The 26,319-nt window shown below is 43.0% G+C and overlaps 1 protein-coding gene across 1 annotated transcript in view; it reads left to right on the top strand.

The window, feature by feature from the left end:
• Window positions 1–3,447: 3,447 nt before the first annotated feature.
• The window catches only part of CD38 (CD38 molecule), a 37,172-nt gene continuing 14,300 nt past the window's right edge, over window positions 3,448–26,319 (top strand). Inside the window, exons 1-3 of the mRNA XM_065877257.1 lie at window positions 3,448–3,662; window positions 23,273–23,402; window positions 25,290–25,425. Coding sequence (XP_065733329.1) covers window positions 3,448–3,662; window positions 23,273–23,402; window positions 25,290–25,425 — 481 coding nt within the window. The remainder of the gene's footprint in view (window positions 3,663–23,272; window positions 23,403–25,289; window positions 25,426–26,319) is intronic.

Below are 26,319 nucleotides of genomic sequence, written 5' to 3'. Positions count from 1 at the left end.
TGAATTGGTACAGCCACTATGGAGAACAGTATGGAGGTTCCTTAAAAAACTACAAATAGAACTACCATACGATCCAGCAATCCCACTACTGGGCATATACCCTGAGAAAACCATAATCCAAAAAGAGTCATGTACCAAAATGTTCATTGCAGCTCTATTTGCAATAGCCCGGAGATGGAGACAACCTAAGTGCCCATCATCGGATGAATGGATAAAGAAGATGTGGCACATATATACAATGGAATATTACTCAGCCATAAAAAGAAACGAAATTGAGCTATTTGTAATGAGGTGGATAGACCTAGAGTCTATCATACAGAGTGAAGTAAGTCAGAAAGAGAAAGACAAATACCGTACGCTAACACATATATATGGAATTTAAGAAAAAAAATGTCATGAAGAACCTAGGGGTAAGACAGGAATAAAGACACAGACCTGCTAGAGAATGGACTTGAGGATATAGGGAGGGGGAAGGGGAAGCTGTGACAAAGTGAGAGAGAGGCATGGACATATATACACTACCAAACATAAAATAGATAGCTAGGGGGAAGCAGCCGTATAGCACAGGGAGATCAGCTTCGTGCTTTGTGACCATCTAGAAGGGTGGGATAGGGAGGGTGGGAGGGAGGGAGACGCAAAAAGGAAGAGATATGGGGTCATATGTGTATGTATAACTGATTCACTTTGTTATAAAGCAGAAACTAACACACCATTGTAAAGCAATTATACTCCAATAAAGATGTAAAAAAAAAAGAAGTGACCATCCACACGTAGTCGCTGTCAGCAAATCCACCAGCCCTCCTCCCCTAAATCTATGTCCTCCACCTTCCTTCCGTGATGGCTGCAGCACCTGCCACACCGGCTCGTGCCTGGCATTCCTCTCACCTACATGCGAGCTCTTCCGCTCCAGCAATTTCCCCTCTCCTGCATTATCAGTTGTTGCCTGTCCACTGGGTTACCCTGTCATCCTACAAACATATTATACAGGTCTCTGCTCAATATCATGTCCTCAGTTCCTTTTGACAAAAAAGACTCTTCCAAAAAAAGTCAACCAACTTACTGAAGCCACCTTCTCTTCTCACATACTCTCATCAACCTACTCATATCCGGCTTTGTCCTGGACATTCCTCTAAAACTGCTCTTGCCAACTGCACCAGTAACTCCCAAGTGGCCCTCCCTCTGGTGTCAGGGGTCTCTCTGCCCAGTTCTCTCTGCAGGAGCTCTCCTCATCTTTCTGATCTCTCTACACACATGCCCCATAGTGGAACCCCTTCCTTCTGTGTCCGCAGACAATCTCTACATGATCTCATTTATCCTCTTGGCTTTAAAAACTAACTATATGAGAAAGGTTCCCATATTTATGTCTCCAGGGTTGACTCCTTGCCTGAAAACCAGATATTTATACCCACTTAGCTACTTGATATCTCCTCTTGGGGATCTAATAGGCATCTCAAACTTAACACCTCCAAAACCAAATTCTTTCTTCATGCCTTTTCCCCCAAACCAAATCTATTTCACCCCTAGTTCTCCCTTTGCTATACATGGCAATGCTGTCCTTTCTCTGGTCAGTTACTCAAGCCAAGATTCCTGAAATCATCTTAGACCCCTCTCTGGTAAACCCCACATCCAACTCATCGGTCCATGCCATTGTTTATGCTTTCAAACTACATCAAGAATCCAACTTCCTTTTTTCTTTGCTGCTTTTGTTACTACTCTCCTGGTTAAAGTCATCATAACTGGTCTCCATCTTTCTATCCTTGCTTTCTCACAATTTATTCTCAATGCAGAAGCCAGATTGAGCCTTTAAAATGTCATTCATGCCTGATCAAGTCACTCAGTGACCTTGAATAGGTTAAAAATAAAATTCACAGTACAAAAAGTCCTATCTTGTCCTACAGGGCCATGGGTGACCTGGCCTCTTCCTCCTACCCTCTGAACTTCTCTCCTGCTCTGCCTCCCTCACTCTTGCACCCCAACTCCAATGGCATCCTTGTTGCTCCTGGAACAGGCCAAGGGCTTTTCTGCCTTAGGGTATTTGCACCTGCTCTCCCCTCTGTCTGGAAATTGTTTGCCCCAGGAAGTCTCTTTTTTTTTTTTTTTTTTTTTTTTTACGGTACGTGGGCCTCTCACTGTTGTGGCCTCTCCCGTTGCAGAGCACAGGCTCCGGACGCGCAGGCTCAGCGGCCATGGCTCACGGGCCCAGCTGCTCTGCAGCATGTGGGATCTTCCCAGACCGGGGCACGAACCCGTGTCCCCTGCATCGGCAGGCGGACTCTCAACCACTGCGCCACCAGGGAAGCCCCCCAGGAAGTCTCTTGGCTTGATCTTCCACTTGCCTTAGGTCTCTGCTGAAATGTCACAGATGCTCCTAGTGCTAGGAAACCTTGAGAGAAGCGATGCAGGGGGCATCTGGGAAAAGCTACTGGATTATCTGTTGAACCACTACTTTGAGTACTTACTGCATGACAGACACTTCCAAGCAACACCTCATGGATTACAAAACTGCATCCCCTCCACAGCCTCAGGGAGCAGGTAGGAATAGCTAACACTTAGTGAGTGCTTACCATGTGCCAGGCTAAACACTTCATAAATATGAGCTCATTTAATCCTCATAACAGCCCCATGAAGTGAGTACTGCTATGGTGTCCACTTTACATCTGAAGCACAGAGAGGTCAAGTAACTTACCACACATCACCCAGCCAGAGCTCAGTTTGAACCCATAGCATAATCTGATGCCGATGGAGAGAAGGCATAAGGCTTAAGTAGAGCCTTTACAGGGGGCTGAGCAGGTATTCCTCAACCTTATAAGTAGAGGTAGAGCCTTCCTTTGCGGGCAGAAGGCATTGCATGTACACAGGTATGGAGGCAGTCGCCTTGACACTGTCCAGGAAGCAGATGTGGGTAAAGTGTAAAGTGTGGCTTGATAAAGGGAGCCGACTGAGTATAAGGCTGTACTCTGTTCTTTGAGTGCCTGTCAAGTAAGGTCAAAGTGGTGGCTCTCTGCTCAGGAGTCGGGAAGTGAACGGCTGTAGTAGGTGCTGAAGGCTTTTTTTTTTTTTTTTTTTTTTTTTTAACATCTTCATTGGAGTATAATTGCCTTACAATGGTGTGCTAGTTTCTGCTTTATAACAAGGTGAATCAGTTATACATATACATATGTTCCCATATCTTTTCCCTCTTGCGTCTCCCTCCCTCCCATCCTCCCTATCCCACCCCTCTAGGTGGTCACGAAGGCTTTTTAAGACCTTGAAATCCTTGTTGGTCGAGCGACCGCGATCTAAGAACTTTGAAGGAGGGGATGGGGGTGGGAAAGGAAGCGGAGAAAAGGCAAGTGAGAGATAAAGGGGAAGTGCAGTTTCAGAACCGAGCTTGCTGTCTCCTCCCTGCCTGCCCAGCCTCCAGCAGCTTCTCCTCCAACATCTCCGGGGCGACCCGCGTTGGACCCCATGGCCGACTCCAGACCCAAGAAAGCCAAGATCTGTCTCTGCATATTTCTATGTCTTCTGGTGGTGGGGGTCATCGCGGTGGTGGTCGGAGTCCGGATGTGGCGCCACTCGTCCGAGCACATGAAGTGGAACGGGACGGGCAGCACTGCCCATTTTCAAGAAATCGTCCTGGAGCGATGCTACAACTACATGCAGTTGGTGCAGCCGGAGCTCAGGTGAGTCGGCGTCTTTGGCGCATGGCGGGGCACCGCGCGCGGTAGTGGCTGGGCACGGCTGGGCACAGCCGGACCGTGCGCTCAGTGTAGCCGTCAGGATTGCCTGAAACAAAGCATCGACTGTTCCGAGTCAGCTGAGAGCCCGCGGGGCAGTGCTGAGTAGGGAGTCCGGGCTCGCGAGTCCGAGCGCCAGTCCCCAGAGGTGCAGGCGGGCGGTGGCGAGCGCGCTGCTCCTTGGCCCTTGCGCTCAACTGGTGGACACTTGTCAGAGACGCCCGGAGCCCGGCCCCATTTGGGACTGCAGCCCCACTCTGCCAAGAAGCCGGGGAGTTGCTGGCGTTTCCTACATTTCATGGGGTTTGCGTTCGCCATCTCTGACCCAAAAGTGCCCCGGACAGTTACAGACACCTGGTGAAGTGGCTTGCAGAGCCTGAGGTGGGAGGATGGTGTCTGAAGGGCCCGATCACTGAAGTTAGTTTCATTCATTACTATAAAACAACATCCCGATTCTTTTCGTGCTCCCTGAAATGAATGTGACCACAGCATCCAATAACAAAGCAAAACAAAGCGGTAACAACTTAAAAAAATTTTAAAGATAAAACACACGGTAAAGCGCATCTGCTTAATGATTCCGTTCAGACCCGAGAAACACCACCCACATCAGTCTACGGAACTTTCCCGGAAGGTTCCTCGGGCCCTCTCCCAGCTAGCTTCTAATCTCTCCCCATAGTGAAACGCTTTCTTGACTTCCATTCTCAGGGCTTGGTTTCACCCGGAAAACTCATTTTTCGAAGTTGTACATAAAGCAGAATAAGCTGGGAAGTAAAAAGTTGCTTCTCAGGCTGCCAAAGGCAGACAGGGGAGCGACGATTGTCATCTGTGTGTCTGAGATCAGTTCCACCTCCAAACACCCGCGATCCCAGGGGATGAGCCCTGAGACGCACCAGGGAATTCCTAAATTTTATGTTTGTATCTGTTTTCTCTGACCCTAAAAAGCTTGGTTCCTAATAGCATTAGTATAATTATGTATTCGTTTTCATACATACAAATAATATGTATGTATGTATTATTATTATTACTAACAAAATATCTAAATGTCTTTATGGTTCTTTTTGTCCTTAGGATATAGGATACATCCACTAGTGATGAATAGTGATGTATAGAGCATGTACCACTGTCTAACACCTTATTAAAGGGATCCTTCTGGCTGCTGGGTTGAAAATAGATGGTAGTGGGGCAAGGACAGAAGCATGGAGGCCATGGAGTTCTTGTAGCAGTTCAGGTGAGAGGTGATTGAGACTAGGATAGTGATGGATGGTGATGAGAAGGGGAAATATTCTGGATACATTTTGAAAGTAGATTCCATGTGATTTACTATGGACTTGTGTATGGGATGTTAGAGAAAAAGAAGAAACAAGATTTGTGGGCTGAGTTACCAGAAAAATGAATTTCCATTTATCAGAAAGGGAACTACTGGGATGAAGCAAGTTGGGAAAGGAAACACTGGTCTGGCTTTGTACATATTAGTTTTGCAATGTCTATTGATATTCAAGTGCAGATATTGAATAGGAAGCTGGTTTCTATGAGTCTAGGGTACTAGGGAGAGGTCTGGGCTGGAGATATAAATGTGGAAGTCAACTCTGCATAGAAATTCAAGCAGATGTTTTGTAAGGAGGAAGTGTTAATTGTCTTATTCAAGTGATTCCGACTGGTTAAGTAAGATGAAAACTAAAAATTGACCAATGGATTGATGACTTTGACAAGATCAGTTTTAGAAGAGTGGTCATGGTGAAAGCCTGTCTGGAATGGATTCAAGAAAAAGGTGGGAAGAGAGAAATTGGAGACTGTACATAGACAGCTCTCGCCAGGGGTCTTGCTGGAAAGGAGAGCAGAAATAGTGTGCTGGTTGGATGGATAAGGAGGGATTCAAGATGGAAGAAATTGGGGTTTGAGAGCCAGCTTCTTTAAAGTCGACTGAGAAGTTGTCTAAGTAAAGAATGTTTCCTGGGCTTCCCTCGTGGTGCAGTGGTTAGGAATCTGCCTGCCAGGGCAGCAGACACGGGTCCGATCCCTGGTCCTGGAAGATCCCACATGCTGCGGAGCAACTAAGCCCGTGTGCCACATCTACTAAGCCCGCGTGCCACAGCTACTGAAGCCCGCGTGCCTAGAGCCCTTGCTCCCCAATAAGGGAAGCCACCGCAGTGAGAAGCCCGCACACCGCAACGAAGAGTAGTTCCTGCTTGCAGCAACTAGAGAAAGCCCAACTAGAGAAAGCCTGCACGTGACAATGAAGACCCAATGCAGCCAAAAATAAAATAAGTAACTTTATATATATATACATATATAAATATATAAAAAGAATGCTTCTAGATTTCTACAGTTTCCTTAGGTCTTTGACAATTGTCCTACCAATATCAAATTCAGCAACTTTTTTTTTTTTACATCTTTATTGGAGTATAATTGCTTTACAATGGTGTGTTAGTTTCAGCTTCACATCAAAATGAATCAGTTATATATATACATATGTTCCCATATCTCTTCCCGCCTGCGTCTCCCTCCCTCCCACCTTCCCTATCCCACCCCTCCAGGCGGTCACAAAGCACCGAGCTGATCTCCCTGTGCTATGCAGCCGCTTCCCACTAGCTATCTATTTTCCATTTGGTAGTGTATATATGTCCATGCCTCTGTCTCGCTTTGTCACAGTTTACCCTTCCCCCTCCCCATAGCCTCAAGTCCATTCTCTAGTACGTCTGTGTCTTTACTCCTGTTTCACCCCTAGGTTTTTCATGACATTTTTTCCCCTTAAATTCCATATATATGTGTTAGCATATGGTATTTGTCTTTCTCTTTCTGACTTACTTCACTCTGTATGACAGACTCTAGGTCTATCCACCTCATTACAAATAGCTCAATTTCGTTTCTTTTTATGGCTGAGTAATATTCCATTATATATATATGCCACATCTTCTTTATCCACTCATCTGTCAATGATCTCTTAGGCTGCTTCCATGCCCTGGCTATTGTAAATAGAGCTGCAATGAGCATTGTGGTACATGACTCTGAATTATGGTTTTCTCAGGGTATATGCCCAGTAGTGGGATTGCTGGGTCATATGGTAGTTCTATTTTTATTTTTTTAAGGAACCTCCATATTGTTCTCCATAGTGGCTGTACCAATTTACATTCCCACCATCAGTGCAAGAGGGTTCCCTTTTCTCCACACCCTTTCCAGCATTTAGTGTTTGTAGAGTTTTTGATGATGGCCATTCTGACTGCTGAGAGGTGATACCTCATTGTAGTTTTGATTTGCATTTCTCTAATGATTAATGATGTTGAGCATTCTTTCATGTGTTTGTTGGCAGTCTGTATATCTTCTTTGGAGAAATGTCTATTTAGGTCTTCTGCCCATTTTTGGATTGGGTTGTTTGTTTTTTTGTTATTAACCTGCATGAGCTGCTTATAAATTTTGGAGATTAATCCTTTGTCAGTCAGCAACATTTTTAAAGTGACTCACCTGGGTCATTTTTACCAAAAAATTCAACTTGGTTTTCATAGAAAACATGTTTTTTTCTTTTTCCACTTATCCAATTTATTTATGAACAATTTAATGAAAGCATATAATTAAAGCAAAAACAACAAGCATAAACATTTTCAAGAATAGGTAAATAAACAACCAAGTAAGTGAAAATGAAAGTCCTTGGGGATACAGAGAGTAGCCTATTAATTGTGTAGAAGATAGGCAACTTGTACAGAGAGAACAGAAAGTGGTTCAGTTAAATACTGGTCAGTTAAGAGATTTTTTGCAAAATATGAATTTAGAAGTGGTCATGCATTTTTTTTTTTTTTTTTTTCTGCCATTAAAGATCTGTTTCTTGCCTTAGACCTAGATCAGGTTAGAAAACAACCAGGACAACATTTTCTTTAAATGAGCTGTGGTGGAAAGAACAGATGCAAGATGGTGAGAAAAAAACAGGAAACTGAATGAGAGATGAATCAAGAATTGTTTTCCTCTGTGTGTGTGTGTGTGTGTGTTTGTGTGTGTGTGTGTTTCAAAGACTAAGGGCTTGGAAGGGAAGGATTGATTATATCCACGAGTTTTCATAGCTGATATGAGTCGGGAATGGGGGCTCATCTTTTTCAAAAAAATATCACCAGTAAATACCTGCTCTGGAAGCAGGGAGATGATGAGAATCTTGTTATTAAAGACAAAAAATAAAGTGAAAACTGAGGTCAGAAACTTGAAGAATAAACAGAGCGTGAGAATGACATTCTTTTTTCTTCCAATGACATTTTTTTCTAATTATAAAAGTAAAACATGCCCATTTTAGAATACTTGGAAAAATATTTTTAAAATATAGTGAAGAATACAAAATCACTTAACCCCCCAAGTGGAATTCTAAATAGTGGGGTATACCACAATTAAAAAAAAAAAAGTAAGGAGCTTCACAAAAGGAAGCTATATACCTGCTTAAATGAATGGCTTTAGCTTAGTAGTTTTATAGACATAATTCAAATTTCTTCCATAATGAGGCATTTCAAGAATTGCTAAATTTAGTTCTCCACTTCTTACCTGCTGTATCAAAATGACATATCCGCATAGCAGAAAGCTGCCTACATCTTTAGTCTTTGGATGTATTGAAGCAATTAGTAAAGCTTGATTTGAAGAGATATTAACAATTCCCCCAACGCAGTTACTTGGCCATGGTCCAGATTTGTCTTGATAGTTCAAAGGTTTGTTTTCTCTTATTATGACTAACAAGTAAATGTTATAAAGTCATTTCTGGTTTTGGTACTTCATGGTGTAAATATTGTGAAATTCATAATAAATTTGCTTCCTGCATTATCTTGGTTTCTAGGAGTAAACATCTGTTTATGAATTAAGTTGTCTAGAGCAGTAATGAAATCTCCTTGGGGATTCTTTTTTTTTTGCGGTACGAGGGCCTCTCACTGTTGTGGCCTCTCCCGTTGCGGAGCACAGGCTCCAGACGCGCAGGCTCAGTGGCCATGGCTCATGGGCCCAGCCGCTCCGCAGTATGTGGGATCTTCCCGGACCGGGGCACGAACCCGTGTCCCCTGCATCGGCAGGCGGACTCTCAACCACTGCGCCACCAGGGAAGCCCTCCTTGGGGATTCTTTAAGAGTAAAGAAAGACGGAAGACATACAGTTGAAACTGGGAGAGATTTAAAACTACAAAGGACTATGTGAGACTTAGATGAAAGAATTAATTGCATTTTGAGGATCTGATTTCATGTTTTAATACTTCTTGGTAAAAATTTTAAAAGGTGCTTTGGAAACCAAGGTTATGAACATATCCTTTTTTTGGGGGGGGGGGTATGCGGGCCTCTCACCGTTGTGGCTTCTCCCACTGCGGAGCACAGGCTCCAGACGCGCAGGCTCAGCGGCCATGGCTCACGGGCCCAGCCGCTCCACTGCATGTGGGATCTTCCTGGACAGGGGCACGAACCCGTGTCCCCTACATCGGCAGGCAGACTCCCAACCACGGCGCCACCCGGGAAGCCCGAACATATCCCTTTACAGCTAAAAATTGTCCTTTTTGTAATTGACAGGTCTAGTTTTCTTCATTCTTCCCATTCAAGGGACTACTTTCTCCTTCAATATTCCTTATTCCCCAGGTCATCTCTCCTCTCCATTCTTTTCTTAAAAAATTGAACATATTAAGTTATGAAAATGTTAAATGCACTGAAATATTCATAGAACAATGTTACAACTAGCCATTTACACATCGTGCAGAATTAACAGACAATAAAACTTTTGTCATATTTCTGTCAGATCTTTTATTCCCTAGTTTTAAAAGAAATAACATGCTATAGATAAAAATCAAAATACCTCCCCCCTCAATTTTCTTTTCTTCTTTCTCAGAGGCAAATACTCCTTGTTTCACTTGTATCTTTCTAGAAATGTTCTCTGACTATATAAGTGTATATTCATATATTCTTTTTTTCTATACACATCCTCTCTTCTGTCTCACTTTTTTTTCACTTAACAGTTTATCTTGATTATCAATGTAGTTCTGTCTCATTCTAATAATATTCCTCTGTATAGATTTACCATATTCTAGACTTGTACTCATGGACATTTAGGTTGTTTTAAAACTTTTGCAATATATTGTGAACCATGCTGCAATAAAATACTTGGAGATGTAAGATAGAATCCTAGAAGCAGAATCACTAAGTCAAAAAATATACCATTTTGCATTTTGAAAACATAGCCAGATTTCGCTTTATAAGGCAGTTCTCTTCATGAGGCAATGAGAGTTTATTTCCTCATACGTTCACTACACAGGATGTTTTCAAACTTTCTGATTTTTGCCAATCTAATAAGGGAGGATGTTACTGAATTTTAATTTGTATTTATTTTGTGTTTTTGCCTGTAGAATAACCTTTGCTTTTTCCACTTACCAATATGTTTTGGTGATTTTGATTACATTATTTTAGAGATTTATTCATGTTGCTATACGAGCACTAGTTCATTAATTTTAACTGCTGTATAGTACCCTGCTGAATGACCGTAACCTACACTTATTAATAGATTCCCTTATTCTCAGTTTTGGCTGACATAAACAATGCTAAAACATACATGTCTACTTGCGCTTATGATTTTTTTCTAAGATGTTTACCTTGAGGCAGAATTCCAAATTCACAGAGTATGTCATTTTCACCTTTACTGGGTGTATTAATTTGCTAGAGCTGCCATAACAAAGTACCACAAACTGGGTGGCTTAAACAGTGGAAATTTATTGCCTCACAGTTCTGGAGGCCAGAAGTCTGAAATCAAGGTGTCAGAAGTGTTGGCTCCTTCTGAGGGCTGTGAGGAAGACTCTGCTACCTGACCCTCTCATTTCTAGAAGCCTCTGGCATTCCTTGCCTAGCAGATGATGTTCTCTCTGTGTCTTCACGTGTTCTTCCTTCTGTGTGTGTCTGTCTCTGGATCCAAGTTTCCTCCTTTTCTAAGGACACTGGTCATATTGGATTAAGGGTCACCCTTACTCTCTTAACTTGATCTTCTGCAAAGATCTTATTTCCAATAAGGTCACATTCTGAGGGACTGGGAGTTAGGACTTCAGCATCTTTTAGGGGACACAATTTAGCCCATAACAATGGGTGCACCAATTAAGATGCTTTTGGCTGCAAGTAAAAGAATACTCAACTATAAGAGGTTTAATGCAAGAGATTTTTTATATATACACATGACAAGATATCAGAAGTGGGGTGGTCCTTGGTAGATTCAGCAGCTCACTGATGGCCCAGGACCTTTCACTCCTCCATCTCCCTAGGATGACTTTCATCCTTGAGCTACTTGTCACAAGATGGCATCTGCAGTTCCAGGCATTATGTCCTTAGAGAGTGATACCCAGGAACAGAGAGCAGGAGGATGGGCAGGAGTGCCCTCCTTGCAAGTCTCTTTATCAGGGAATAACATCTTTCCCAGAAGCCCTTCCTCAGCTGCCTCTGTGCTTCCCCTTGAATCTCATTAGCCAGAATTGGCTCACATGGCTGCCCAAACTGTAGAGGAGGCTTGCGAAGTGAGTATTTGATATTTGGAATCACTATGATAGGAGACATGCTTTGCCGGTAGGGAAGAAGGGTGAGGAATATCTATTTGGGTTGGGAAGCAACAGTGTCTGCCACATTACATATGGCCAAACAGGTCTCCAACTTTGTGGGATCAACGTCCTTTCACAAAGGCAGTGTGAATTTACTTGCTACTGTACATCCTCACCAGCACTTGGAATTGTCAAACAATTTTACTCATCTCTTTGTGGCTCTAATTTTTGGTTCCCTGATTACTAACATAATTGATCATTTTTTAATGTATTTATTGGTATTCTGGTTTCTTCTGTGAAATGCCTATTCTTGTCTTTTGCCTGTTTTTGTATTGAATTGTTTTTCTTCTTTATACGTTCAGGATTCTAATTTTTTGTCAGTTATGTGGATTGCAAATATGTTCTCCCAATCTGTGGTTTGACTCTTGACTTTATTTACTGAAGATTTTAATGTAACCATATTTATCTTTTATAGTTGTGCCTTTTCTGTGTTATTTAAAACTTATTTTCTACCAGAGGTAACAAAAGTGTCACATATAATCTAAAAACTTTAAATGTTTGATTTTCATTAAGTGTTTTATCCATATGGAATATATTTTTGTGTGTGGTATAAAGTAGGAACCTAATTTCATTTTCTTCCCTACAGATGGATAGTCGGTTGTGCGAGTACTAATCATGAAATAATCCATCCTTTATCAAGGGCTTTATAATGCCATTTCTGTTGCATATCAGGTTTATCAGTTCACTTCTGGGCTCTAATCTGTTTTATGATCTATTTTTCTCTATACCACTCCACATTGTTTAAATTACTAATGTCTTGACACTGAGTAGGGTACCTCTTCCTTCTGTTAGTGGACATTAGTTTACATGTTTTTGGAAGTTTATATAAACAGAATCACGTACTACATACTCTTTTGTACATATTAATAGTTCCTTCCCTTTTATTGCTGAATAAGTAGTCCATTGCGTTTATATACCATAAGCTGTTTATCCGTTCATCTGTTGATGGGCATTTGGCTTGTATTCACTTTTTGGATACAGTATTATGAATAAAGCTGCTATGAATATGAGTATACAAGTTACTGTGTGGGCACGTGGTTTCATTTTCCCTGGGTAAATGTCCAAACATGAGGTAGCTGAACCATGTAGTTCAGCTATTTAAGAAACTACTAAACTGTTTCACAAGGTTATTGTATAGTTTCATGCGTTCATTATCAGGGTATAAATATTCTGGTTGTTACACGTCCTTGTTAGAAGTGTTCTGATGGGTTTGCAGTGGTATTTTAATGGTGGTTTTAATTTGCATTTTCCTCATGGCTAATGATGTTGAACATTATCTCATGGGCTTATTGAAGTATGTATTCAAATCTTTTCCCAATCTTAAAAAAAATTAGGTTTTAGTTCTTTCATTGAGTTGTAGGTGGCTTATGTATTCTGAATACAAGTCCTTTAACAGGTGTATCCTGAAAATATTGACTTCCACTTTATGACTTGCCTTTTCATCTTCTTAAATGGAGTCTTTCAAAAAGCAAAGTTTGTTTTTTAAATCTTTATACGGTCCAACTTGTTCATTTTTTCTTATATAACGGTGCTTTAGGTCTTTGATCCATTTCTAGTTAATTTTGTATATGGTGTGAAATAGGGTCGATTTCATTTTTTTCACATATGAGAAACCTATTTGCTGTTGTATCATTTATTGAAAAAGCTTTCTCTTCCCCACTGAATCTCTTTGACTCCTTTCCTGAACGTCAGTTGACCATGTCTGAGTCAATTCCAGATGCCATAACAGAACACCACAGACTGGGTGGCTCATGAACAAAAGAAATTTATTTCTCACAGTTCTGGAGGCTGGAAGTCCAAGATCAAGATGCCAGCGGATTCAGTGTCTGCTGGGAACCTACTTCCTAGTTCAAAGATGGCCTCCTTCTCTCTGGGTCTTCACATGGAGGAAGGGAGGAGGGAGCTCTCTGGGTCTCTTTCATAAGGATGCTAATCCCATTCATGATGGCTCCACTCTCATAACCTAATTACCCCAAATGCCTCATCTCCAAATGCTATCACCTTGGGAAATAGATTTCAACTTACAAATTTTGGGGGACACAAAATTCACTCTACAGTACCATGTATGTATGGGTTTCTTTCTGAACTCTCTGTTCTATTTCCTTGACCTATAGCTATCCTTTCACAACTCTTATATTGTCTAGATCACTGAAGCTCTTTAGCAAGTCTTGAAGCCAAATAATATAAGTCCTCCAGCTTTTTTCCTTTGATTGCTTTGGCTAGCTTGTATTTTCACATAAATTTTAGAATCAACTTGCCAATATTTTTAACAAAGCATGCTGAAATTTTGACTTGTGATTTGGTAACATCTTAATATTGAGCCTTCCAACCCATGAATATGGGATATCTATTTCCTTAGTCATTTAAAAATTTCTCTCAGCAATGTTTTGTTTTCAGAGTACAAGTCTTGCATATATTTTGTTAAATTTATGGCTCAATAATTCCCATTTTTGCATTCCTATAATTATATATGTATATATCCTACTTCAATATAATATGTAGAATATAATTTTAATATATAGTATATAGTATGTAGTATTTCATATATAGCATATGTTATAATATATACTACATAGTATATTATGTATCCTGATCAATACCTCCACCCAAAGCCTTCTCGATCTCAGTTAATGGCAACCCCATCCTTCCAGTGTCTCAGGCCCCAAACCCTGGAATTATCATTGACTCCTTATTTCGCTAACACCATGCATCTTATCTGTTAGGAAATTTACAATGAATCAAGAATCTATCACTTCTCACCATCACCACTGCTACCACCCTGGTCCAAATCACCATGGGCACTTGCCCAGATTACTGGTCTACCGTCCTCTGCCTGTTCCCTCTTTCAGACTATATTCAACAAAGCAGTCAGAGAAATCTTTTGAAACTTAAGTAATATCATGTACCTCCTGTGCTCAGTATCCTCTATGGCTCCTCAGTTCACCGTGAGTAGAAGCTTATGAAACTCTGCTCAGTGGGGCAGCATCACCTTTCTGACCTCATTTCTATCTACTGTCCACCTTGCTCACTCTGCTCCAACCACACTGGCTTCTCTACTGTTTCTTGAACACACCAGGCACTCGGGCTGTTGGGAAGGTTGTTGCTTCTGCCAAGAACGCTGTTTGCTTGGATGTCTGTATGACTAAGTTCTTTGCTTCCTTCAATTCTTTGCTAAAAGGTCATCTACTGTCCTACTTGTTTAGTGCCAAAAACAGACACCTCCTCCCCCATAACCTCTGACACCCTTATCCTATTCTATTTTTCCTGTTTTTCATAGAATTTATAAATTTCTAGGATACTCTACAACATTCATTATCTTTATTGTCAGTCTTGCCGAAAATTGGTTTATTGTCAGTCTTGCTCTGGTAGAATGGAATTCTCACAGGACAGAGACTCTTGTGTATTTTGTTCACTGGTATATCTTACTTACTCATAAACGCGCCTGGAACATAGTATATGCTCAATAAACATTTGCCAGCTTGATGAATTAATGATTTCTGAGCTTTCCTTCAGCCGGAAGAGTCTGATTTTAAGATCCTACTTAGGGAAGTCCTAATTGCCTCAGTGAACCCTGACAATCACCCCCTTCTTCCACTAGGTGGCAGTCTTCACCTTCAATGCAGGCTTCCAGTAGCCTCAAATTTGAGACTTCATAGCTGAGTTAACCTGCACGTTTTCTTTGGTCCAAGACAAGCGGCCCTGCAGGACATAACAGCAGGAAAATTCACAGACTGAGTGTAATTACCCCTTGAGATTCAAGTGCTTTTAAGGAAGAGGATTTGGGATGTGAGCACTTTCCCCAGGGAGCAACACATTACGAAGGTGATTTTGCTGCGTTGATGCGGACTTTGAAATATAATTGTCATTTACGGGAAGGATGTAGGTTTAGAGAGAGGTGACATTACAGAGTTATGAAGCCTGAAGTAGGCTGACAGCATACAAAATGGATTTAACCACCAAATATATCTTTTTTTGGTTTGTTTTCTTCGCATTAGCATAAAACGTTAACACTTTCTGCCCTGTCCCCTCTTATTCCACTTACTTTCTGTCCCTATTCTGGTCTTCAAATTCTCATGTGACCTACAGGGAAACGACAACCCCTCTGGGGTCTTGGGTCCTCCTTTCTGTTAGGACCCACTTCGTTCTGGGGATAGGTAGGGACATGATTTAACATTTCCTGTGGGACGCAGTGTTGTTTAGCAGGGAGAGCAGAGTTTGGACCTAAGGCAGCTGTGCCACTTGCTGACTGGCTTTGGGCAAGTTACTAAGCTCTGAGCCTCAGTAGCAGGGGACTGTACCCCTGCCCCCCATGGGGCTGGTGTGAGAGTTAAATTGGATGCATACAAAGTGAGCGCCAAGCGCAGCGCCTGGCACACGGTGAGTGCTCTGTGGTGTTCGTGCCCCCTCCTTTCTCCTTCTAGCATGACTTCTGGGCACGGGAGACAACCTACCTAGGTGGGTCAGAGGTAGGGAGAAGGCGTGGGAAGTGAACAAGAGGGAATACTCTCAGGGGATAGGTAATGGCATCTGCTGGAAGGAGCTGAGTGGGAGGAAGGGGGAGGACATCCCAGTGACCTTGAATCCTGACATCTGTGCCCAGCCTGCATGCACTGAGCCTCCAGGTCACCAGTCAAGGAGGCAAACAGAAAACAGCTGTCAGACTGAGAGTCCAGCTCAACACGGAAAGTTGCTTATTAACAAACCATGTCTTTCAGAAGCTGCTCCTGGAGCTTGTCAGGCATAAACACTGATAAAGGTGTGATGATTTTTACAGGCCTTTCGATTCTGTAATGTCCCATTTAGACGGTGGGTTACCGTCGATACCTCCCCCAAACCCCAAGACCACCCACTACACGGTGGTTGAACAAGGTGGTTGCATTGCTCTTTGCAAGAAGACTGAGCGCTCACTATAGGGACCCACAGGGCAGGGCTCTGTCTGAGGATGGTAGAAAGGACTTGTAAGATTCAGGCTTATTTTATGAGATTTGGCAAAGGTTCGAGGAGGCTGGCTTTGCTGCCAGGAAGCAGAGGGGAAGGGGGTAATTCTGTGATAGGGAATCTTAATAAATCTTATCTATCAGGCTGGAAGAATGAAGCAAAGCTGAAGCTGTAATTGGTAAAGAAGCAGCAGTCACTCTTATGAGCCACAACGAATGAATATTGGGTCACTTCATTTGTGTGTGTGCGGTTTGGACATTGCTTTTTTCTGTTCACATGGCGTGCTGTCATGGTCACGCAGTGACCTTACCTGATGCCACTGTCCTGGAGTTGTGGTCCACAGGAGAACACCAAGGCCTTCCTACCAGTGCCAGGCCAGCTCCCATGTGTCAAGGGCTGAGTTTCTCTTTTTCATCACCACCATCTCCACACACATACAACCTGGTGCACTCTGGGCCCCAGGGAGGAAGGAGCTATAGTAGCTGGCTTTACTTATTTAGGAAGAGGGATGCCCCTGAGGGAATTAAAGGAAGGCAAGTGAGCTGCTGGGATCTCCTTGACAACTGGCCCTCTGGGCAGATACGCTAGTGATATTGGTTAGAATGAAGAGACTTGTCTCTTGAAGGCCCTCAGCAGGATGTCCTTTGTTAAAGGATCACTGATAGAAAATAACCGCAGTACATGTGAGGTTTGAGTCCCTGAAAAATCATGGAAGCTGTAGAGTTCTCCAGAGAATAAAATGGAGATGCCTCATCACTTCAGTCCTTCTGGCTGTGTGAGGAACCTTGCAAAACCTCATTTGGTAACTTCATCTATCATTCTGGGCCAGGAAGGAGGACAGGATGGACCCTGAAGGCTATACAGGATGCCCTGACCTGTCCTTGCTTTGTCTGAGCTTCTCGATGACCCGTCTCCTTGAAATTATTCACAAAGTTTGATTCTGGGTACAATCTGGGATAAGTGAGAGGGTGATCTGACAATCCGATTTTGCTTAAGGATGCAAGGAAGTCTTTAATGTGGAAAGAAAGATGCCCTGGAAGAGGTGCATGGCCCTAGCCCTCACCTCACCCCATATTTCATGTCATTAGGTCTTGAGAAATGGATCTGGGTCACCAACACTAAGTCTCCCCTGGTGTTGAACTGAACCAGATGAGGAATGGGAAATGTCACCTTTTGGCCCAGAGATGTGGGAGATAGCACAGAAATGGTAGGTGGTGACCACGGGGGTTTGGACCTGAGCTGTTCCCATGTTCTAAGACCTTCCAAGAGTCTCAAATGCTTGGTCTAACAGCTCAAGCAACTTGAAAAGAAAATGAAAGTTTTGCCATGCCCCCCATTGTAATATATGCTTATTATAGAAACATTCAAAATATAGGGAAGAAAAGGTCACAAAGTAGCCCTTATACTCCTAGCAACGAGATATTACTATTTTTAAGACACGGTTTGATTACTGTGGGGTTTTTTTCCACTTTTTAAAAATTGATTGTAATCATACCAGATCTTCAGTTTAAAAAATGTAACCTCTTCTTTTCTAGGTTACTTGCATAATACAAGAATCCATTTCTGTTGTAAGCCAACAGAAAAGTATAGGATGAAAGCAGAAATTCCCCTTTATTTCTCTTCCCAGAGACAACTCCAGTGATCAGTTTGCTGCCATTCTTTTTCTATTTCTCTAAGTTTAGGCCTACTTTTCCCACTTAATGTATAATAAACATTACCCAAACTATTCCAAGCTCTGTATAAAAACCTTGTTCAAAGACTGCTTTATATTCCGCTGGGCACAGGCGCCCTATAAAGCATCTCCTTTTTGTTGGCTACAAATCACTAATCACTCTGGAACCCACCAAAGAAAGCAAAGCCAGCAGGTGGTCAAAGAGAAACCCACCGAGGTTATAAGCATATATCGATTTTGCGTGTGTCACAACAATTGGGGGAGAAAACAGAAAAATCATTCTCAAAATGAGGATCCTGATTCACATTTAATCAAGTTTTTGTTTTTCTTTTTTAAATGTTTCTATCCTCGGTAGTAGAAAATGAGAAAATGTTCTACTCTTTATTGTGTTTGCAAATTTTGGTGCCTTGGGCAAGCCACCAGTGCTTTAGTTGTAATGAGTTTTGTTCTTTGTCTGCTCTAGACCTTGACATGAGTGCCTTGAAGATAGAAATGGTGTGTATTTATCTTTTTAGCCCTGTGTCTGTTGTGAAGCTAGCAGTAGGCCCTCAGTAAATATTCGTGGAATGAAAGGATGGGTGGAGGAAGTAACCCAAGTGCCCATGATGGGTGAAGAGATAAACAAACTGTGGTGAATACCTACGATGAAATGTTATTCAGCCTGAAAAAAGGACATTCTGACACATGTTACAACATGAACAGACCGTGAGGTAATTATGCTCAGTGAAATAAGTCAGTCACAAAAAGAAAAATACTGTCTGAGTCCACTTATAGGAGGTAACTACAGTCTTCAAATTCATTGAGACAGGAAGTAGGAGGGCTGTTTCCAGGGGTCTGGGAGGAGGTGGGAATGGGAAGCTTTTGGAAAATTACAGGTTCTGCTCTCTTCCCCTTCCCTCATCCTGCCTTGGTTGGTCCAGAGCCAGGCACTGTGTGTTTACCAAAGCTCTCCAGGGGATCCTCATGTGTGGCCAGAGCTCACAAGACCCGGTGACGCCCAACAACCCTCTGGGCCAGGGGACCATGGGTAGGGGCCACAGGCATGGCCTGAGCTCTCAGGAACAGCCGCCGGGCTCAGGATCCCCTTCACAGTGAAGGGTAGGCCGCCCTAGAAGTGTCACAATTAAAGCCTCTAATTTTGGAACAGAGGAGCTATTGAAGAGAAGAGCGATACTGAACTCTCAGAAACGGTTCTTACTTCTCCCACGCTGCCTCTTTAGCTAGAGACATCTGCTTCCATCCCCGCAGGACGCAGGGATCCTGAGGCCCTCTGTTTCCTTGAAGCCAGCCTGCTTACTCGAAACAGCTTTTGCTTGGCTGCCATTTGATTTGATGGAACGGTGCTCTACCCAGGGGGACAAAAACGAGGACTGTGGGCTTTGCAAATAAAAATAACCAAATTAAGGGCTCACATTTTTCCAGCCACACTTGTGAACTTGAGGCCCATGTCTGCAATGACATGTATGAATGAGTACTGCTGACATCTCTGTACCCTCTGTCCTAATTTCTTTTTATTTTTATCTATCTATATTTCTTTTTTTTTTTTGGCTGTGCAGCGTTGTATGCAGGATCTTAGTTCCCTGACCAGGGATCAATCCCGTGCCCCCTGCAGTGGAAGTGTGGAGTCCTAACCACTGGACCGCCAGGGAATTCCCTCTATCTTTCTTTCCATCCATCTATCTCTCTATCTACCAATTAAAATGCTTATTGCTCATCCACGGTGAAATGTTTACTTTTGATTTTTTAAAAATTTTTGTTGAAATATAGTTGATTTTCAATGTCGTGTTAGTATCAAGTATACAGCAAAGTGATTGTTTATATATGTATATATGTATAGATATATATTCTTTTTTAGATTCTTTTCCATTATAGGTTATTACAAGATAATTGAGTATAGTCCCCTGTACTATACAGTAGGTCCCTGTTGGTTATCTATTTTATTTCTAGTACTGTGTATATTTTAATCCCAAACTCCAAATTTATTACCAACCCCCAGGATTTTAAGGATGAAAAGTGGCTTCATAAAGCCTGCCCCCAAACTTCTCATCACCTCTCCCCATTTCCTCTTACTTTTGGGGCATGTAGGAGGCTCTGCTCTCAGACAGTGAAAGGGAAGATGGATGAGTTATAAACTCTTCCAAGGTCTGTTTCAACTCTAATGTTCTAAACTCTGCTCCTTCTAAACAAGGAACTCTGTTTAATTTTTAACCTGGGGTTTCTTGAATTCTTAAGGGAATGTGTCTTGAAGGGGTCTATATACCTAAAAAGCATAAAAACTTTTAATTTTTAACCTGGGGTTTCTTGAATTCTTAAGGTAATGTGTCTTGAAGGGGTCTATATACCTAAAAAGCATAAAAATCTTCTTGGAGGTCTGTGAGTTCTCCCGTTTTTGGTGGTGAAAGCATCTGGTGTATGGTAGGTGCCCAGCGCGTGGTGATTTCGCTGAACTGCCAGTTTTTTTGTGGTGGAAAATTCTCCTGTCCTTCCACGTCATGGAGGTGTCTCTCCTCTTCTACTCTTTGTGGCTGAGGAGGGAGGCAGAAGAGTTTACGAGGGAGTTGGGATCAGAACAGGAAATTCCTGAGAGGACCACTGCATTACATGAATTGAAGTAAAACATGGTCCTCTAAAGTAAAACAGCCTCCAAACACCTTTGCTCTAAACTTCCCGTGATGGTGCCCCGTAAACTTTGACTGATGTCGAAGTACATAATGTAAGAACGTTTTTCTCTTACATATATAATGTATGGGCAGAGCCAGGTGGATGTTGGTTTCCCGGCAGAGCTTTCACAGGCCAGCAGTGATGCAGGTGAACGGTCCCATGCATGCTGGGGAAGGGGAGGGGCGTCCATGAAAGAGCCGGGGGCCCTGGGGACAAGCCAAGTGTTATCTCATTTAATCCTCCAAAACGTCCCGGGCATGAAGTATTCTTATTTCCCTCTTACAGATGAAGACAACAGGCTGGAACAGTTTAATAGCCTGCCCGGTAAGGCTGTAGCCATGTGGGAGGCTTCCACAGATTTGGGCTCCAATCCTGCTTTACCACTTACTGATCATGTTACCTCGGGCACATTGGTTAAATTCACAGCCTTAAGTTTCCTCTTTATCAGTAAAATGGGACAATGGTGGTACCTTCCTGGGGCAGAGCCTGCAGGCCGGCCCCTTCTCTAGAATTAAAACTGTGCTTTCATGATTTTTTTATTCTAAATTTTTGGGGTTTTTTTATTTTAAATTTTTATACAATTTTTAAAGGTTACTTTCCATGTGCAGTTATTATAAAATATTGGCTATATCCCCATGTTGTACAATACATCCTTGGGTCTACCTTACATCCAATAGTTTGTACCTCCCACTCCCCCACCCCTATGTTGCCTGTCCCTCCACCCCACTGGTAACCGCTAGTTTATCCTCTGTATCTGTGGATCTGCTTCTTTTTTGTTGTATTCACTCGTTTGTTGCATTTTTTAGATTCCACTTATAAGTGAGATCATACAGTATTTGTCTTTCTCTGTCTGACTTACTTCACTTAGCATAATGCCTCCATTCATATGGCTCCAAATGGCAAAATTTCATTCTTTTTCATGGCTGAGTAATATTCCATTGTATATGTATACACCACATCTTCTTTATCCATTCATCTGTTGATGGACACGTAGGGCCTTCCATATCTTGGAACTTGTAAATAATGCTGCTATGAACACCGGGGTGCATGTATCTTTTCAAATTAGTGTTTTTGATTTTTTTCAGATATATCCCCAGAAGTGGGATTGCTGGATCATACTGTAGTCCTATTTTTAGTTTTCTGAGAAACCTCCGTACTGTTTTCTGCAGTGGCTGCACCAATTTACATTCCCACCAACAGCATAGGATGGTTCCCTTGTCTCCACACCCTCACCAACATTTGTTGTTTGTGTTCTTTTTGATGATAGCCATTCTGACAGGTGTGAGGTGATAGCTCATTGTGGTAAAACTGTACTTTTTGATGTGGAACGGCCATCAACATTAAAGGCTGCCTTTCTCATCTTGCCTTGTAGCAAAGTGTGCCCATGACTACATTTTAGCAAATATAAGAGCAAATAGCAAGAACATCTTCTAGCACCTGTCCTTAAAAGGCAGCTGGCATGTGCCCATCGCTGCAGTTACTTCTCCCTTCTCTTCCTTCTCCTCCTTTCTTGTTCCCTAACCTTTCCTGCTGGCTGCAATGTAGTCATGATGGCTGGAACTGGAGCAGCTATTCTGGACTGAGAAGATGAGTCTCCAACATACACAGGGTGGCTTTGGTGTAAGGCCCTGTGTCTCACAGGTATCCTCTGATTCCTTGGCTTATCAGGAGGAATAATCCACTCGACTTGGCCAGCCTGAGTTGGGAAGGCAAAAGACCCTCTGGAATGGATGCTTTGTTCATGCCCTGCAGGGCCGGAGCAGGCTCAGAGGGAATAGAAAACGAGGAACTCGTCTTTACTGCCCCAGGTTTAGCTGCCTGACCTGGTACTGTACTTGGGATGCCGGGTCCAAAAGCTGGAGTTTGTCCTGATAACCGTGTCTGAGCACTCCCAGTGGAAACCCACTTCCTTCCCTCTAGGAAATGATGGGCTCAGGTGCACTAGTTAACACAGACACAGAAGGGAAGGTCCAGCTGCAATCTTCTCCAGCATCCCTCCCTCCCCTCCATCTCTGCTGCTTCACCAGCCTGCCTTTTCACTGCCAGGGGCTGTTTGGAGAGGACATGGGGTTGGAATTCCTATTTCAGAGACTTTGCTCCATCTTTGGGGCTGGCACAAAATTCTTCAGAGTGGCTTTTTCAAAAACAAAAATCAGATGAGGCCACTTCCATGCTTAAACCTATCCACTGCCTTCCCATGGTAATTAGGTAAAATTTGAAATCGTTTCCTTGTCTGAAAGACTGATTATTTTTGTTGATTTCTCACCACCACTCCCTTTGTTCTTTTCTCACTTCCTCAAAATCAGCAAGTTCTTTTCTGCCTCAGGGCCTTTGCACTTGCGGCACCCTCTGTCTGGAATGCACTCCTTCTCAACATTTAGTCTCAGGGAGCCCTCTCCAGACCAGTGGTCATTGCTTCAATATTCCCCACTGATTTCCTGCATACTTATCATAATCCATACTTATTTCGTTAGCTTATCTTCTTGTTTGTATACTGTCTGTCTCTCTAACCAGAGAGTAAGCCCCACGAGTGCAGGGACCTTGTAGGGCAGGGAGGGTGATGCTCATCTCATAAAACTCTTGTACACGTGAGACGTGATGGTGTATATGAACCAGCTGGCACACAGAATGTTTTGGGGGGTAATTATGCTCTAAACATATGTTTGAAATCTAATTATTCATCTTTTATTTTATTTCCCATGTTTTATCTCACAGAGATAGAGACTGCCAAAAGATCAGGGAGGCATTCAGGAATGCATTTATCTCTAAGGACCCCTGCAGTGCGACAGAGGAAGACTACCACCCACTGATGAAGCTGGTGGATCTAACTGTGCCTTGTGACAAGGTAACTGGTCAAGTTATGGATTTAAAAACTGAAGATAAAAGTCAAAGGGAAGAGGTCATGGGACCACTTTTTTTTTTTTTATTGCGGTACGCGGGCCTCTCACTGCTGTGGCCTCTCCCGTTGCGGAGCACAGGCTCCGGACGCGCAGGCTCAGCGGCCATGGCTCACGGGCCCAGCCGCTCTGCGGCATGTGGGATCCTCCCAGACCAGGGCACGAACCCGTGTCCCCTGCATCGGCAGGCGGACTCTCAACCGCTGCGCCACCAGGGAAGCCCATGGGGCCACATTTTGACCAGGATGAGGGAAGAGGAAAATCTGTATATTAGGATGTAGGCATGGTTGGCAGGGAGGGAGCTTGGGGTCCATTGGGAGACCAGGATGTCATTGGGATTTAGAACATCTGGGGACTGGAGGTAAGAGAGAGAACTAGGGACAGAGAAAGAGGAAAGGAGAGTCGGACAAAAAACAGGCAAAACAAACCTAACACAAACCCCAACCCAATCCCAACAAAAATAATCCACCTTATAGAACTGCAAAAGTCTCCCTGACCTCCAATGACGATGATGATGACGACGACAATGCCATTTTGCATTTGCTGAGGGCCTTTTTTTGCTTCCAAATGACTTTCTGAACCTTTATCCTGTTAGGTTTTCACAGTCAACTTGTGGAATAGGTAGGTCAGACATCAGCAATCCCATTTCACTAGAGAGAAAACTGAGGCTTGGCAAGTTTAGGTGACCAGTGATTACTCAAGTTTGATGGTTTTGAAAGTGACCAGTTGAAATGTAAATGACCCAAGATTTAGAGCCATAGAGGCCTGGATTTTAATACATTAATTATACTGGAAAAGGTCTGTAATGCAGTGCATCTTTTCTAAAGTCAGTGTTTAGGGTGAAAATTCAATGTGCCCCAAATCATCTTCACGAAGCCCTTAAGACAGCCACACATTACAGTCTCTTCCCATTGTTAGAGCTGGAGCGACTATGGAGCTCCGAGGTGTACACCAAGCCCAAAGCCCAACACAGAGTAGCTGTTGGTAAATCATCACCAGGGGACACTGGCTGAATAAGTGACTGCCCACAGACACAGGACAAACACCATATTTGCATTGTCTCATTTCATCTCAGCATCTCAGGACTTCCTTACAATTATTATCAATACCTTTTACAGATGGGGAAAGTGAGGCTTAGCAATTCTTTGGTTGTCCAAGGTCAGACAGCCAGTGAGCAGTGATGCTGGGTTTCATAAGGCAGCATGACTCCAGGGCCCTGGCTTCAAACCTCCGCTGCCTCCTACTAAGAATGAGTAGATCCATGGAAGAGAAGATTGTTCTGAAATTTGACTTTCTGCACCTTTACAAGGGACCCTGCAAAAACTCACTGTATTTGTTCTTTTCCTTTTTTGGTAAGGGGATAGGGGAATTTCGGGGAAAAAAGCAGGGGTTATGGAGCTGTTTAAGAATCAAAGGGCACTTCTCCCAGAAACTAGCACTTAGAAAAAATTGTTTTGCCGAGAACTTTAGGAATTTGGGACTACCTAATGCCTCGCCCAGATGTGTTTGGAGCTTAGGTTTATTATAAGATTTTGATCAGTGGCTTTCAGACTTTTTTCCCTGCAATCCAGAATAATAACTTCATTTTACATCATGACCTAGAGAACACACACACACACACACACACACACACACACACACACACCCTCCACACATGTACTCTCTCTCATTCTCACACACAGAGATCCGTGAAACCCACAACACCTACTCTTACTATAGGTGATTTATTCTGATGCTTCCTGTGTTTTCTTTCATTTAAAAAGATACAAATTCGGTGGAGTTTTTTTGACTTAGTAAATTGATCTCAATAATAGATTGTCTTTATTCTCTCTTAGACAGTCTTTTGGAGCAAAACCAAGGAGTTGGCGCATCAGTACACGAAGGTCCGGCGAGAGATGTTCACCCTGGAAGACACACTGCTGGGTTACATTGCGGATGACCTTAACTGGTGCGGAGATGCAGGCTCTAATGGTGAGGATCTGGTCCACTTGGGGTCGCCTGGGGACGTGCAGGGTGCAGGAGCCCTGAGCTCTGCTAGGGATCCCAGAAGACAAGTGTGGAGGAAGGAGCCACAGGTGCCCACCCTGATGGCATCTATACCCTTAATGACAACTGAGGCTCATGTAAAACAGAATTCTGTAGACCAACTCATGTTTTCTAGAAAAATTGACTTCAGAGTTTAGGGCCGTTCATGCTTCCTGATTCCCTCCTTTCTGAGTACAAGAGCAGCTGGCTTCTGAATTGTTGGTGTTTTACTTTCTATAAGGGCATCATTCAGGACCAAAGAATTCTAGAACAGAATGAGGACTCCGAGGGAACCAGGCCAAAGTCCTTGTTCCACAGAACAGCCATAGGGACCACATGCTGGGCTTCTCTGTGTCTAGGGCCAGTGTGTGGTTTTGCCATTGATCAGAGGTCACCTTCCTTGTCCAGAAAGACCCAGAACACCTCACTGAGGGGAGATGTTTTCTACTGAGAAAGCCCGATTGAGATCATTTCACTTCTTTTTTTCTCTTTTTATTTATAATGTGGATATTTTTACTTTATATAGTTTTATTCTTATTTTTATTGCTTTTGACTATTTAAAAAAACTTACTGTAGTAGCTTCTTCAACCCGGATTTGCATTATTTCCAATTACAAAAAAGATGTACTCTTTTTTTTTTTTTTTTGCGGTACGCAGGCCTCTCACTGTTGTGGTCTCTCCCCTTGCGGAGCACAGGCTCCGGACGCGCAGGCTTAGCAGCCATGGTTCACGGGTCCAGCCGCTCCGTGACATGTGGGATCTTCCCGGACCGGGGCACGAACCCACATCCCCTGCATCGGCAGGTGGACTCTCAACCACTGCACCACCAGGGAAGCCCAAG

Source organism: Phocoena phocoena, chromosome 5 (assembly GCF_963924675.1).
Source record: "Phocoena phocoena chromosome 5, mPhoPho1.1, whole genome shotgun sequence".
Classification (NCBI taxonomy): Eukaryota; Metazoa; Chordata; class Mammalia; order Artiodactyla; family Phocoenidae; genus Phocoena; species Phocoena phocoena.
The sequence above is the reverse complement of the archived record's forward strand: the minus strand, read 5'-3'. Positions and strand labels throughout refer to the sequence as shown.